Source organism: Lolium rigidum, chromosome 6 (genome assembly GCF_022539505.1).
Source record: "Lolium rigidum isolate FL_2022 chromosome 6, APGP_CSIRO_Lrig_0.1, whole genome shotgun sequence".
Classification (NCBI taxonomy): domain Eukaryota; kingdom Viridiplantae; phylum Streptophyta; class Magnoliopsida; order Poales; family Poaceae; genus Lolium; species Lolium rigidum.
Genome location: NC_061513.1, coordinates 60,560,062 through 60,574,968, shown reverse-complemented (window position 1 = coordinate 60,574,968; position 14,907 = coordinate 60,560,062). Strand labels below are relative to the sequence as shown.

Genomic DNA, 14,907 nt, shown 5'->3' with positions numbered 1-14,907 from the left:
GGTGCTCAAAAACGTTTTTGAAGATCGGATTCCGGATCGCACGGGATGGCACACCGAACTTGAGAGTACCGAGTTTTCCGAGTCTCGTAAACAGCTTTTACTTCATCGGTTTCGGTTTCTGCAGGAGGGTCACCTAGCGGTGCATCAAGCACATATTGCAGATTTCCGCCGCAGAGGAAGATCCTCACATGACGGAACCGGTCGGTGAAGTTGCTACCGTTGCTCTTAAGCTTTTCTTTCTCTAGGAACTGGTTAAAATTGATTGAGGACGCCATCTCTACAACATATATTTGCAATAGTTTAGACTAAGTTTATGACAAATTGAGTTCAAATTTTAATTCAACATAATTAAAAATCTAGGTGAACTCCCACTCAAAACAATATCCCTCGCATTGTCTTAGTGATCACACGAACCAAATCCATCGCACCTCAAATCGATCATCACGAGAAAAGGTGTAATTTCAATGGCGAACACTCAAAGTGTTCATCATATCAATCATATGATTCATGCTCTACCTTTCGGTATCACGTGTTCCGAGACCATGTCCGTACATGCTAGGCTCGTCAAGGCCACCTTAGTATCCGCATGTGCAAAAGCTGTCTTGCACCCGTTGTAAGTACTTATCGAATCTATCACACCCGATCATCACGAGATGCTTCGAAACGATAAGACTTGATAACGGTGCTACTAAGGATGAACACTTTATTATCTTGAGATTTTAGTGAGGGATCATCTTATAATGCTACCGTCGCGATCTAAGCAAAATAAGATGCATAAAAGGATTAACATCACATGCAGTTCATATGTGATATGATATGGCCCTTTTGTCTTTGCGCCTTTGATCTTCATCTCCAAAGCACGGACATGATCTCCATCATCTTCGGGCATGATCTCCATCATCGTCGGCGAAGCACCAAGGTCAATGGCGCCGTCTTCATAATTGTCCTCCATGTAGCAACTATTACAACTACTTTGAAATACTACTCAACATGAAATTTAAAGACAACCATAAGGCTCCTGCCGGTTGCCACAATACAATAATGATCATCTCATACATATTCATCATCACATTATGGCCATATCACATCACCAAACCCCTGCAAAAACAAGTTAGACGCTCTCTAATTTGGTTTGCATATTTTACGTGGTTTAGGGTTTTTTGATATAGATCTAATCTACCTACGAACATGAATCACAACGTTGATACTAATGTTGTCAATAGAAGAGTAAATTGAATCTTTACTATAGTAGGAGAGACAGACACCCGCAAAGCCTCTTATGCAATACAAGTTGCATGTCGAACGAGGAACAAGTCTCATGAACGCGGTCATGTAAAGTTAGTCCGAGCCGCTTCATCCCACTATGCCATAAAGATGCAAAGTACTCAACTAAAGATAACAAGAGCATCAACGCCCACAAACCATTGTGTTCTACTCGTGCAACCATCTATGCATAGACACGGCTGCGATACCACCGTAGGATAACGTTGCATAGAAAACAAAAAATTTTCCTACCGCGAACACGCAATCCAAGCCAAGATGCAATCTAGAAGACGGTAGCAACGAGGGGGTATCGAGTCTCACCCTTGAAGAGATTCCAAAGCCTACAAGATGAGGCTCTTGTTGCTGCGGTAGACGTTCACTTGCCGCTTGCAAAAGCGCGTAGAAGATCTTGATCACGATCGGTTCCGGCGCCACGAACGGGCAGCACCTCCGTACTCGGTCACACGTTCGGTTGTTGATGAAGACGACGTCCACCTCCCCGTTCCGGCGGGCAGCGGAAGTAGTAGCTCCTCTTGAATCCGACAGGCACGACGGCGTGGTGTCGGTGGCGGTGGAGAATCCCGGCGGAGCTTCGCTAAGCGTGCGGGGAAGAAGGAGGAGTGGGGCGGCTAGGGTTTGGGGAGAGGGGGTGGCCGGCCTCCAAGGGGTGCGGCCAAGGTGGTGGCTTTGGTGTGGCCGGCCCCCTCCCCTATGCCCCTCATTATATAGGTGGAACCCAAGTGTTGGTGTCCAAGTCTTCGAATAAGACCCGAAACCAAAACCTTCCATAGGAGGGGGCAATCCTAGCCCAACTAGGACTCCCACCCAAAGGTGGGATTCCCACCTCCCATGTGGGGGGTGGCCGGCCCCCTATGGTGGAGTCCACTTGGGACTCCACCCCATCTAGGGCTGGCCGGCCATGGAGGTGGAGTCCCTTGTGGACTCCACCTTCCTTGGTGGTTTCTTCCGGACTTTTCTAGAACCTTCTAGAACCTTCCATAGAACCTTCCGCGACATTTTATTCACATAAAATGACATCCTATATATGAATCTTATTCTCCGGACCAATTCGGAACTCCTCGTGATGTCCGGGATCACATCCGGGACTTCGAACAAATATTCCAACTCCATTCCATATTCAAGAACTACCATTTCAACATCCAACTTTAAGTGTGTCACCCTACGGTTCGAGAACTATGCGGACATGGTTGAGTACTCACTCCGACCAATAACCAATAGCGGGATCTGGAGATCCATAATGGCTCCCACATATTCAACGATGACTTTAGTGATCGAATGAACCATTCACATATATTACCAATTCCCTTTGTCTCGCGATATTTTACTTGTCCGAGGTTTGATCTTCGGTATCACTCTATACCTTGTTCAACCTCGTCTCTCGACAAGTACTCTTTACTCGTACCGTGGTATGTGGTCTCTTATGAACTCATTCATATGCTTGCAAGACATTAGACGACATTCCACCGAGAGGGCCCAGAGTATATCTATCCGTCATCGGGATGGACAAATCCCATTGTTGATCCATATGCCTCAACTCATACTTTCCGGATACTTAATCCCACCTTTATAGCCACCCATTTACGCGGTGGTGTTTGGTGTAATCAAAGTACCTTTCCGGTATAAGTGATTTACATGATCTCATGGTCATAAGGACTAGGTAACTATGTATCGAAAGCTTATAGCAAATAACTTAATGACGAGATCTTATGCTACGCTTAATTGGGTGTGTCCATTACATCATTCATATAATGATATAACCTTGTTATTAATAACATCCAATGTTCATGATTATGAAACTAATCATCCATTAATCAACAAGCTAGTTTAAGAGGCATACTAGGGACTTCTTGTTGTCTACATATCACACATGTACTAATGTTTCTGTTAATACAATTCTAGCATGATATATAAACATTTATCATAAACATAAAGACATAAATAATAACCACTTTATTATTGCCTCTAGGGCATATCTCCTTCATGAACCACCGGGGCATCCCCAAGCTTAGAGCTTTCACTCTCCTTGATCATATTGCATCATACTCCTCTCTTGATCCTTGAAAACTTCCTCCACACCAAACTCGAAACAACTCATTAGAGGGTTAGTGCATAATAAAAATTCACATATTCAGAGGTGACACAATCATTCTTAACACTTCTGGACATTGCATAAAGCTACTGGACATTAGTGGATCAAAGAAATTCATCCAACATAGCAAAAGAGGCAATGCGAAATAAAAAGGCAGAATCTGTCAAAACAGAACAGTCCGTAAAGATGGATTTTATTAGGGCACCAGACTTGCTCAAATGAAAATGCCCAAATTGAATGAAAGTTGCGTACATATCTGAGGATCATGCACGTAAATTGGCTTAATTTTCTGAGCTACCTACAGGGAGGTAGACCTAGATTCGTGACAGCAAAGAAATCTGGAACTGCGCAGTAATCCAAATCTAGTACTTACTTTTCTATCAAAGACTTTACTTGGCACAACAAAACATAAAACTAAGATAAGGAGAGGTTGCTACAGTAGTAAACAACTTCCAAGACACAAATATAAAACAAAGTACTGTAGCAAAATAACACATGGGTTATCTCCCAAGAAGTTCTTTCTTTATAGCCGTTAAGATGGGCTCGGCGGTTTTAATGATACACTCGCAAGAAATAGTATTTGAAGCAAAAGAGAGCATCAAGAGGCAAATTCAAAACACATTTAAGTCTAACATGCTTCCTATGCATAGGAATCTTGTAAATAAACAAGTTCATGAAGAGCAAAGTAACAAGCATAGGAAGATAAAACAAGTGTAGCTTCAAAAATTTCAGCACATAGAGAGGCATTTTAGTAACATGAAAATTTCTACAACCATATTTTCCTCTCTCATAATAACTTTCAGTAGCATCATGAGCAAACTCAACAATATAACTATCACATAAAGCATTCTTATCATGAGTCTCATGCATAAAATTATTACTCTCCACATAAGCATAATCAATTTTATTAGTTGTAGTGGGAGCAAATTCAACAAAGTAGCTATCATTATTATTCTCATCAAGTGTAGGAGGCATAGTATAATCATAACAAGCTTTATCCTCCATAGTAGGTTGTACCAAAAGACCACTATTATAATCATCATAAGTAGGAGGCAAAGTATCATTAAAGAAAATTTTCTCCTCAATGCTTGGGGGACTAAAAAGATCATGAAAACCAGCTTCCCCAAGCTTAGAACTTTCTATATTATTGTCAACAATGGTGTTCAAAGTGTTCATACTAATATTACTACCGAGCATGCAAAGAAGATTTCATAGGTTTTTTAATTTTCGCATCAAACAATCCATGTTTTAAATCAGGAAATAGAATAAGAAGCTCACTCTTGTACATTATGCCAAACTAGTGCAAACAAGAAACAACAAGATGCAATTGCAGGATCTAAAGGAAATAGCTTCGAGCACACACACGACGGCAACGAGAAAAATACTTTACACGGGACCGTAGTATGAGTGCCTTTTACCTTTCCTCCCCGGCAACGGCGCCGGAAAAGTGCTTGATGTCTACGGGAGCTTCTATTCTTGTAGACAATGTTGGGCCTCCAAGAGCGAGAGGTTTGTAGAACAGCAGCAAGTTTCCCTTAAGTGGATCACCCAAGGTTTATCGAACTCGGGGAGGAAGAGGTCAAAGATATCCCTCTCATGCAACCCTGCAACCACAAAGCAAGAAGTCTCTTGTGTCCCCAACACACCTAATAGGTGCACTAGTTCGGCGAAGAGATAGTGAAATACAGGTGGTATGAATAAGTAGTAGCAACGGCACCCGGAAAAGTGCTTTGCCCAGGACAGTAAACAAGCAGTAGTAACGCAGCAGTAGTAACGCAGTAAAACAGTAAACAAGCGATAGCAGTATTTAGGAACAAGGCCTAGGGATTAGACTTTCACTAGTGGACACTCTCAACATTGATCACATAACAGAACAGATAAATGCATACTCTACACTCTTGTTGGATGATGAACACATTACGTAGGATTACACGAACCCTCAATGCCGGAGTTAACAAGCTCCACAATAATGCTCATATTTTAGTAACCTTTAGTGTAAGATAGATCAAAAGACTAAACCAAGTACTAGCATAGCATGCACACTTGTCACCTTCATGCATATGTAGGAGGAATAGATCACATCAATATTATCATAGCAATAGTTAACTTCGCAATCTACAAGAGATCATGATCATAGCATAAACCAAGTACTAACACGGTGCACACACTTGTCACCTTTACACACGTGCGGGAGGAATAAAACTACTTTAATAACACATCACTAGAGTAGCACATAGATAAATTGTGATACAAAACATATTGCAATCATAAAGAGATATAAATAAGCACCTCACTATGCCATTCAACGGTGAATAAGTATTCTGTGAAATATAGCCTAAGAGACCCACACGGTGCACACACTGTCACCTTTACACACGTGGGACAAGGAGTCTCCGGAGATCACATAGGTAAAACTCACTTGACTAGCATAGTGACATCTAGATTACAAGCATCATCATATGAATCTCAATCATGTAAGGAAGCTCATGAGATTATTGTATTGAAGCACATAGGAGAGAGATGAACCACATAGCTACCGGTACAGCCCCGAGCCTCGATGGAGAACTACTCCCTCCTCATGGGAGCGAGCAGCGGTGATGAAGATGGCGGTGGAGATGGCAGCGGTGTCGATGGAGAAGCCTTCGGGGGCACTTCCCCGCTCCGGCAGGGTGCCGGAACGGAGACTCCTGTCCCCCGGATCTTGGCTTCGCGATGGCGGCGGCTGCGGAAGGTTTTCCGTATCGTGGTTTTTCGCCTCGGGGTTTTCGCGACGGAGGCTTTAAATAGGCGGAAGGGCAGCCTCGGAGGGGGCTCGGGGGGCCCACACCATAGGGCGGCGCGGCCCCCCTCCGGCCGCGCCGGGGTGTGGTGTGGGGCCCCCGGGGCTTCCCTCCGGCGGCTCTCGGGTGTTACGGAAGGCTCCGGGAAAAATAGGACCTCGGGTCTTGATTTCATCCAATTCCGAGAATATTTCGTTACTAGGATTTCGAAACCAAAAACAGCGAGAAAACAAGAATCGGCACTTCGGCATCTTGTTAAGAGGTTAGTTCCAGAAAATGCACGAATATGACATAAAGTGTGCATAAAACATGTAGGTATTATCAATAATATGGCATAGAACATAAGAAATTATCGATACGTCGGAGACGTATCAATGGTTATTGGGAGGGAGCTCCTATTCGTCGCTCGACCCGTGTGTTAACGCACCGACTCCGAACGAGTTTTCATATGGGCTGGCCCACCTCATCCCCATCGCCCCTCCACATCCGCTAGTGGTCGCAACCGCCTGCTCCCGTCGCCCTACTTGAGCCACGACCACCACCGTCCTAATCTTCCCTCTATATCTCCCATCTTCTTCATCCGAACCCTAAGTCGATGGCCACCGCGCCTCCCATCCTAAACCCTAAGGTTTTCCGTGTTTGTGAGGCCTTTTCCTCGACTATCTGGCGACTCCTCAGCCAGCCGCATCATGCCTATCGGCGGCGAGGTCCTCCGGTCGTCACAGCGTGTCGCTGGTGTGCCAACCCATTGCGTTGGACGGGGTATGCGTCGCCGCTAACCGACTCATCGGGCGTCAAACTCAGATAAAAAATGTCAATGGAGAGAGGGCTGACGAAGCCTGGTCGTTGGTGCATGCGGGCCTCTGTTCCGTATCTTTGCACTAGATTGTGGACCCGGGCCCGGGCACAGGAAGCAACAGGCCCAGACACAGGCGACGACGATGCCAGCCCAGCCCCTAGCTAGCTGGTTCGCGCGCGGCACCACCCTTCATCGGTTTCTCCTCTTGACCGGCGTCGCACTTGCCGATCGATATGCATATGCTGCATCGTGCGCTCCAACGAGGTGACATCTGCTGTGTAAACTCCGTCCTCGGTCCTCCTCCCGTAACCCCGAAACCTCGGCCTGAGCGGCACCTGGCCAGCTTTATAAACCCCAGGCGTACGGCGAGGCGTATCGGGTGCCGGGATCAAGCGAAAGCAGCCCAGCGCCATCTTCTCAGTCGATGCTCACTCCCACTGTCCCACAGCCTCCTCCCTGCCGCATCCCCCGCTGCCAGTACCAGCGACGCACCACCAAGCTCGGCCCTTGTTAATTTCAGTTTTGCCATGACTGGCTAAATCACCTAGTATGTAAATTGCACAATTAATTAACTAGAAATCAGTCAGATATTACGGTACAGACTTTGGTAGTAGTACACTTGTGTCTGCTGTAAAATTATAGTAACAATCGACAAACAATATGCACACGAATAGAAATTATGTTTGGCCGGGCGAGGAGTAAGAATGCCGGGCTGGAATTAACGCCATCGCAGCCTGAACCTAGCTCTGTACCCGTGTAACGAGGTTGCTGCCAAAGGGCGTCGTCCTCGCTACAACAGATCGGATGTAGATGAAAAGGTCTGTGGACTGTGGTGGAGAAGAAAAAGGGGAAGAAGGACATGAAGTCATAAGCGCGGGGAGCTGGATTTTGAACACACAAATCTAGGGAGGTCATAGATTCTCAGAGCCGATTTTCACAAGTCAACCATTACTCCTATTAAGAGTTCTTTTGATTTATAGGATTTCCAAAAGATTTGTAGGATTGAAATCCTATCACAATTTGCTTTGGAAAGCCATTTGCTTCATAGGATCATATTCTTAGAAAATAATCCCGTAGTATAAATTTCATAGAAAAATTACCTTAGGTTAGACCTAATTTAATATGTCGTAGAATTCAACTAGATGTGGCATCTCAACCCCGTCCTTTCCTATTTCTACAGTTTGCCTTTCCAATAAATCAAAGGAGCCATGCAATGTCATCAATAAACCACTTTGTGATTCGTGAAGGGAGTCTTAGAACATAGGTCTAACTGTTTGACATCGTACCCGGACCAAGTTCCAAAATTTACCTAACAACTTAGGAAAATTAGTTTAAGCTTCGGAAAATAAAAAATACTTCCCATTTTCTTATTTTGAAAACATCGCAAATTGTTGTATTACTTTGAGAAAAGAATACATGGGTTCGTTTCCACTCAATATCTATGTGCTTTGTTTTTCAAGATTTTACAAAATTACATACTTTTTGCTAAAATCTAATATGTTTTGCCACCAAAATATCTTTATTATTTTTTGGCAGGATCACAAAAGGAAACCAATCAGGTGGTCGATGTCTTCGGTTCGAGCGTATCAAATAGGATGGGAGCATATTTTCTTTTCTCCCCTGATTCGGTGCATTCCGAAGTTCATTGCAAAAAAGTTGCACTTGATTAAGTTGAGTTTTCATACAACGGTACCAGTTTAAATACATACTTTACCATCTTAGACCAATCATAAAAATTAATAGAAGTATCTTTTTGAAAATGTGAGACATTTGAGGCTTCTCAAGTAAACCTCGGGTGCGAAGCTACACCCTTATTAAATACACATATTATATTTTTTCTTTAAAAAATCAGAAGGCCATACGCCCGGTTATAATTGAAAATTTAACTAATTTATTCCTAGTAAGGTCACATTGTCTTTTTCTTATGCCACTTTTTTACTTTGACAATTGTGTGTTTATTCCAATATTCGCGCCTACCTAAAACAAATTTCCCTTTTAGAATCACACAAATTGAGGGTGTCGATAAAAAACCAAGTTGGCATGCTATTTTCCATTTATTTATACATTTTCTCACTCAATATTGTAAATAGTAGAGGCATGAACACAATTTTTTGTAAATCGAGGAGAGCACAATATAAATATCATTAGCATATGTGCATTGAGAGGTGTAGAAAAGTAGTAGTTTATTATTAGAAGTGAAATACCAAGAAAAAACGTACATTCTAGATTCAGAGGGAGCAAAATATTAATAAACGGCTTTGACAATGTCCAATGAGAGAGGTGTAGAAATAATAACAAATAGGGGTTAAGTCATCTCAAAATGGAGTAGTATATCAATGTATTTGAGAGCAAGTTAAATTTGAATACTAAAAGACATTTGGAGGGAGAGTACCTTGCAACCTTGGTTTAACCATTCATAATCGGAGCCTTCAAGAAGGACTAGATGATGCTTATATAGAAATCATAAAAGTATGGAGATTTCAACCAAAGGTTATCAAGTGAAAGGGGGCAACTTATATGAAATGACCAGTTCGTTACAACTTATACGCGATCGCCCCAATTTCCTGCGAAATTTCCCTCGCGTCGTCCGCCGGCGATACCGTCCGCCAGCGACGCGACAACTGCAAACTGCTGCGGTTCGCCGCCGCTGCCGCCTCGGGCGCTCCTCCGAGATGCCATATATTCGCCCCCGGTGCCTTCGAGATCCCCCCCGCGCCGGCAGCCTCAACACTGGATGTACTCTGTGTTCTCGCGAATATTCGCGGTGGCGCGCAGCCGTCTCGAGGTACTAATACCCTCGCTGGTCGCCGGCCACAATGGCAGCAAGAGGGACGCTCGCCGCCGGCGCCGGGACGAGCGGAGCAGGAGCAGCGCCGCCAGCACCCCCGTCAGCACGCCCATCTCGATGTACTCGGCCCTCAGCCCGGGGGACTACCAAACCGCGGCGCTCCTCGCCATGTCGGAGGGGGGCAACCCGGGCGCGATGCCGGTCGCCCTGTCCCCGCTGCTGCCGCCGCCGCAGCTCGTGGTGGTGGCGCTTGACGCGACCCGCGACCACCGGGAGGTCGAGGTCAGGATGGCGCTCAGAGCGCTGGTCGCCCGGGGCGACATTCTTCGCGGCGGCGACTCCCTCGTCGTACTCGGCGTGCTCCACGCTATCACCAATCCGAGTGAGGGCCAAGCTCCCCCTTTAGGTCTCTCTTTCCCGTGCGGGTTACGATCTCTAGCCCTTTTGCTCAACTTAACCCACTCTTGTTTAAAACTTCCCAAAATGTGATCTAGTTGCACCTCACATAATTCAATATCGCTTACATGCTTATACATAGACGGTACAAAAATATATTTTACTGTTAATCTAGTGAAACTAATTTAGTACTGTATATGTTGATGTATTTTTATATAGACTTGGTCAAACTTAAACAAATTTGGCCTAAGACTACGCTAGAAAATTCAATTAATTTCGAACGAAGGGATTAGATTTCAAGTGTGAATGTTTCATACTGGAAGTTGATTCTTGATTTCGGTCATCCACATTTAGTAAATGATCCTTGTAGTAGTTAGGTACAGCATTTGTTTATCTGAATCCTCTTACTCTAGAAATGTTAGGGGCTTAGGGTGCATTGATATATACTTGCCGACAGATTCTTGCATATATTTGTGCCACTCGCTTTCAGTCCTGTTGCTGATTGTTCATTGGTTCACCATCAGTGAGTATGCTGTTTATTGGTGTCCCTGGATGGAGTATTATCACATTGAGAATCACCAACATGGTAGAAGGGCGTCGTTGCTGAGCTTCATAATGATGTAATGTCAAGGAAAATAAATAGAATAGCAAGATTAAATGTCTCGTGTTTAGTAACAAACTGCTGGAGTCAAATTTGCAATGCATTTCATATGGCCGCAGCTATGAAGCATATAATCCTAGTCATCATGAGATAGTCCAGTAATGCGATGTCTGCCCATTTGTTTAATCTAGTCTTCCTGCTATCTGTTGGTGTTTTACAGAAATTTTGAGTTAATGTTGACTTTATACGGTGTATATCATGACTCGTATTTCGAATTAATGCTTCTGTATTTCCTTTTTGTGAGCAGTGGGATACCAAACCAAAGCATCTAATGATTCTTTTGCCGGGACGAACGCACGGTACCTTAAAGATCAGGTTGAGAAGAAAGCTGAAGACTACAGAACCAAGCTCCTTCAGGATGTGGAGGAGCTCCGCAAAGTCGGGGTAATATTACCTATATCTATTTCTCACTTGCGCAAGTAATAAAGTGCCCATTTTCGAAAAAATATCTATTTCTCACTGATTTTTTTTTAAAAAAGCAGTAGCTTTTTTATTTTGAGCAACGCCTGAAAGAGGGTAGGGGGTTCCTGCATTGCCGTATAGCTATTTTTTTTATACCTATCCCATAAGCTAATTCTCTGTCAGGGTAAAATGCTGTTTTACCAGTTAGAGTTGTAATATTCTTGAAAATATTGGCTACACTCTGATGCTCGTTTTGTTCTACTTCAGATAAGTGTAACCCTTAAAGTATGTCCTGGATCACCAGCAAAGGTCGTCATTATCCATGAAGTCAATTCAAGTAAAGCTGCTTGGGTTGTACTGGATAGGTATATGGTCATTTCTTATTTAATCATTGTTGGCATAATAACCTTATGGAGCCTAATGAAGCATCTGTTGGTTCAGTACTTAAACTTGCATCAGTTTATAACGACTTTATAGGCACTTCAGACGAGATTTCAAGCACCTAGAAAAGCACATAGCCTGCAAGGTTGCAGCATTTCAGGATAACCTATCAGTGCAGACAATGAAGTCAATTCGAACAAATCTTTCAAGCAAAAGCATGGGAGAAGTGAAGGACCTAGAACATTTAGTAGTATCACTAGATCTGAGCTCCAAGACACTAGATACTGACAAGGTTCGTGTGTCGATCAAGTCATCTCCTGTAAGTTATTTTGCCTCTCTAAGCAATCATGAGATGCACTACACCCCCAGTGTGGTTGGTAGCAGCATGCAAGACTTCACACCGTCAATGAGCATCGCGTCAATCACGATGATTGATGAGACTAATGGTATGATATGTTTCTTCAATAAACCAAATCATAAATTGTAAGTTACTTAGCTGAAATGTTTAAACGGGATGCTGAACAAACAATAAAAAGGAAGAGACGAAACTATGTCTTCCCTAGTATGGTGGTTGATGTCACAAGCTAAAAACCATGTAGTTCCTCATGCACATTCTTCTTCCCTCCTGTAATTTCTGACATAGTAGTGCTTAAAATATAGAAAAATATAGAACCTATCTTTCTAGTAGCTCACTCATCCAGAATCCAGGAGCTTGGTTTCATATATTAACAATATTGGCACATTATCCGTAGCTTAACTTCCAAAATTGTATGTTACACAGGCCATGTACAGTTTAATAAATAGTCATAATATGCATGCTCCTGTGATCAGGAAAATTTATTGAAGATAACATGATCGCCAACAACGATTCATCGGAAAGACCAGTTCTATGTGCTGGTTGCGGGCTAAGATCAGTGCTTTATATCAAGGAGTCCATGAAATATCCCTTCTCAGAGATTCAATCTGCAACATCTGACTTCTCAAGGGAGAAGTTGGTGGGCGAGGGCGGATTTGGGCATGTATATAAAGGACAGCTCAAGGATGGCCAGGTCATTGCAGCTAAATTGCGTAAAGAAGCTAGCTCACAGGGGTATACCGAGTTCTTCTCTGAAGTGCAAGTGCTCAGCTTTGCCCGGCACCGAAACATTGTCATGCTGCTTGGGTATTGCTGCAAAGAAAGCTACAACATCCTTGTGTACGAGTATATATGCAACAAATCTCTGGAGTGGCATTTGTTCGGTATGTGCTTAGTTGGTATGCATAAAATTAATTTGTAATATAAAGATGGTAACAAACTTATTATTAACTTGCTCGTTTCTATTTTCACGTGGTGAAATAGACCAGGAGGCGGGCTTACTTGAGTGGCACAAGAGGCATGCTATTGCCCTTGGTATAGCAAAAGGGCTGCGCTTTCTGCATGAAGAGTGTCGCGCCGGTCCGATAATACATCGGGATTTGCGCCCAAGCAATGTACTGTTGACACATGACTTTGTTCCTATGGTAAGCTGGATGGCACTGACCTCACTTCTTACTAGTGCATTTCAAAATGCAAATGCCTTGTGTGCTCTGTTTTGATTTTTATGTCCTATCTTCGACAGCTTGGGGACTTTGGTCTTGCGAAATGGAAGGCTGTCAATACTTCTATCCACACGAGGATTCTGGGGCAGTCAGGGTTAGGAAAAACTCTAATCGTTGCACTATTATTAATTCACTCTTCCATTTTATGATACCCTTTTGCTCCTGTATTTCTGAAAATGCCAGGATTTTCTTGTCATGTCCCTCAGGTACTTGGCACCGGAGTATGCTGAATATGGCATAGTTTCTGTCAGAACAGATGTTTATGCATTTGGAATTGTTCTTTTCCAGCTGATATCTGGTCGCAAGGTCCTCGAGGAACGTGAAGGACAGTGTGCACACATATTACAATGGGTATTACGTTCAGTGCATTCTTCTTTTTTCCATACTTGCTTAAAATAAACTTGCACCGTTCATTTTCTTGCCCCTCTATGATTTTTCAGGCAGAGCCTTTGGTCGAGAGTCTGGCACTGCACGACCTAATCGATGAGCGCATTGCAGATACATATGATACATATGGGCTGTATCATCTAGCCAGAGCAGCGTATCTTTGTGTGCGGACAAACCCGGAACAGCGGCCTTCAATGGGAGAGGTTGTTCGTCTTATCGAGACTGAGAATGAGCATATCAGGGACTTGTCCCGACAGTTCATTCCACATTTTACAAAGTGAAGTAATATCCTGAGGGAATCAAGTGCCCTGAGATCGCTACCTTGGTGTAGAAAAGGGACATCTCCAGTTCTCTCCGGTGAAACCTGCAACACTTCTTGCTATCCCGTTCAGTTCTTCTTTTGTTTGTTCTTCCACACTTATAAGGAGGTGTATTTAGGGGAATTACTAGTTCCCTTCTTAGTACTTGGTGCTTACCTTTGTAAAAATGAAACGTGTCGACTTCTCAGGGTATTTTCCCAGTTGTGTTCAGCTTCTCTAGTGTATACGTTTACCATAAACTGTGTCTGCTGAAGAGTTCCGTCTGCAGAATGCAATGCGACAGTGACCTTTGAATAGAAGAGTTCTGTCAGCCAGGCTCGCGGAAGAAATCTATTGCAGCATCTACAGACTCCACCGAAAATGAAGCTAGCGCTGCAATTTAGGCCGCTGTTTTCCTCTACTGTCTCCATCAAGTTGCCCTTTTAAGCGAAAGTGATGGCCACCAGTTCAGAAAAGGATATGGACAGACAACAGAAAATTCATGTTGGATATGATATGGTATTGAATAGTACTACTATGCTGTATTGATCCCGGTCCATTGGTTTTGGAAAAAAATCCCATTAAATAAATATGAAATCATCATGCTCAAAAACAATGAATAGACATGTGGGCTACTATCAGCCATCCTTTTCCAGGCCTGCAAGTTGGCAAGGGAACCAATCGCTCCGCTGAGAGAGAAGTCTGGAACTTCTGAACCATCATTAGGCCGGAGGCCAAACTGTTCCCATGATCTTGGTTTGGGAAGAATAAGATGCCATGTGACTAAATGCCTATTCCCAGGAGGCAATTCCAGAAAATGAAGCAATGCATATCGCTTTTACCTGAGAACCTGCAAAGCAGTATCAATATTCTGTGAGTGCATTTCGGATAAAAGGGACCTGTGTGCTCTGCTGGGAAACTGTACCCTTACATCCTTCCATACTTACTTTATTGTTTCGACAATGTTTTTCTTTTGCAAAACAGAAGGTGTATGTATCTTGGTGTGTACTGTAAAAGGTGCCTTTGCCACTCTGAAAAAACAAAGACCCAGGTTAATGTTTTC

General features: G+C 43.4%; 1 protein-coding gene across 1 annotated transcript; it reads left to right on the top strand.

Moving 5' to 3' along the window:
* The first annotated feature begins 9,935 nt into the window (after positions 1 to 9,935).
* Positions 9,936 to 13,826, top strand: LOC124660064 (probable serine/threonine-protein kinase PBL23). The gene is made up of 9 exons (XM_047197857.1): positions 9,936 to 10,122; positions 11,045 to 11,181; positions 11,467 to 11,564; positions 11,677 to 12,026; positions 12,412 to 12,819; positions 12,920 to 13,080; positions 13,179 to 13,252; positions 13,365 to 13,464; positions 13,599 to 13,826. Exons 1-9 carry the CDS (start codon positions 9,936 to 9,938, stop codon positions 13,824 to 13,826), a joined length of 1,743 nt encoding a protein of 580 aa, XP_047053813.1.
* Positions 13,827 to 14,907: the final 1,081 nt, after the last annotated feature.

Coding starts and splice junctions, on each gene's coding strand:
- LOC124660064 (XM_047197857.1), top strand. CDS start 9,936: ATGCCGGTCGCCCTGTCCCCGCTGCTGCCGCCGCCGCAGCTCGTGGTG. Junction 11,565..11,676: donor GCTTGGGTTGTACTGGATAG/GTATATGGTCAT, acceptor ACGACTTTATAG/GCACTTCAGACGAGATTTCA. Junction 13,081..13,178: donor CACATGACTTTGTTCCTATG/GTAAGCTGGATG, acceptor TATCTTCGACAG/CTTGGGGACTTTGGTCTTGC.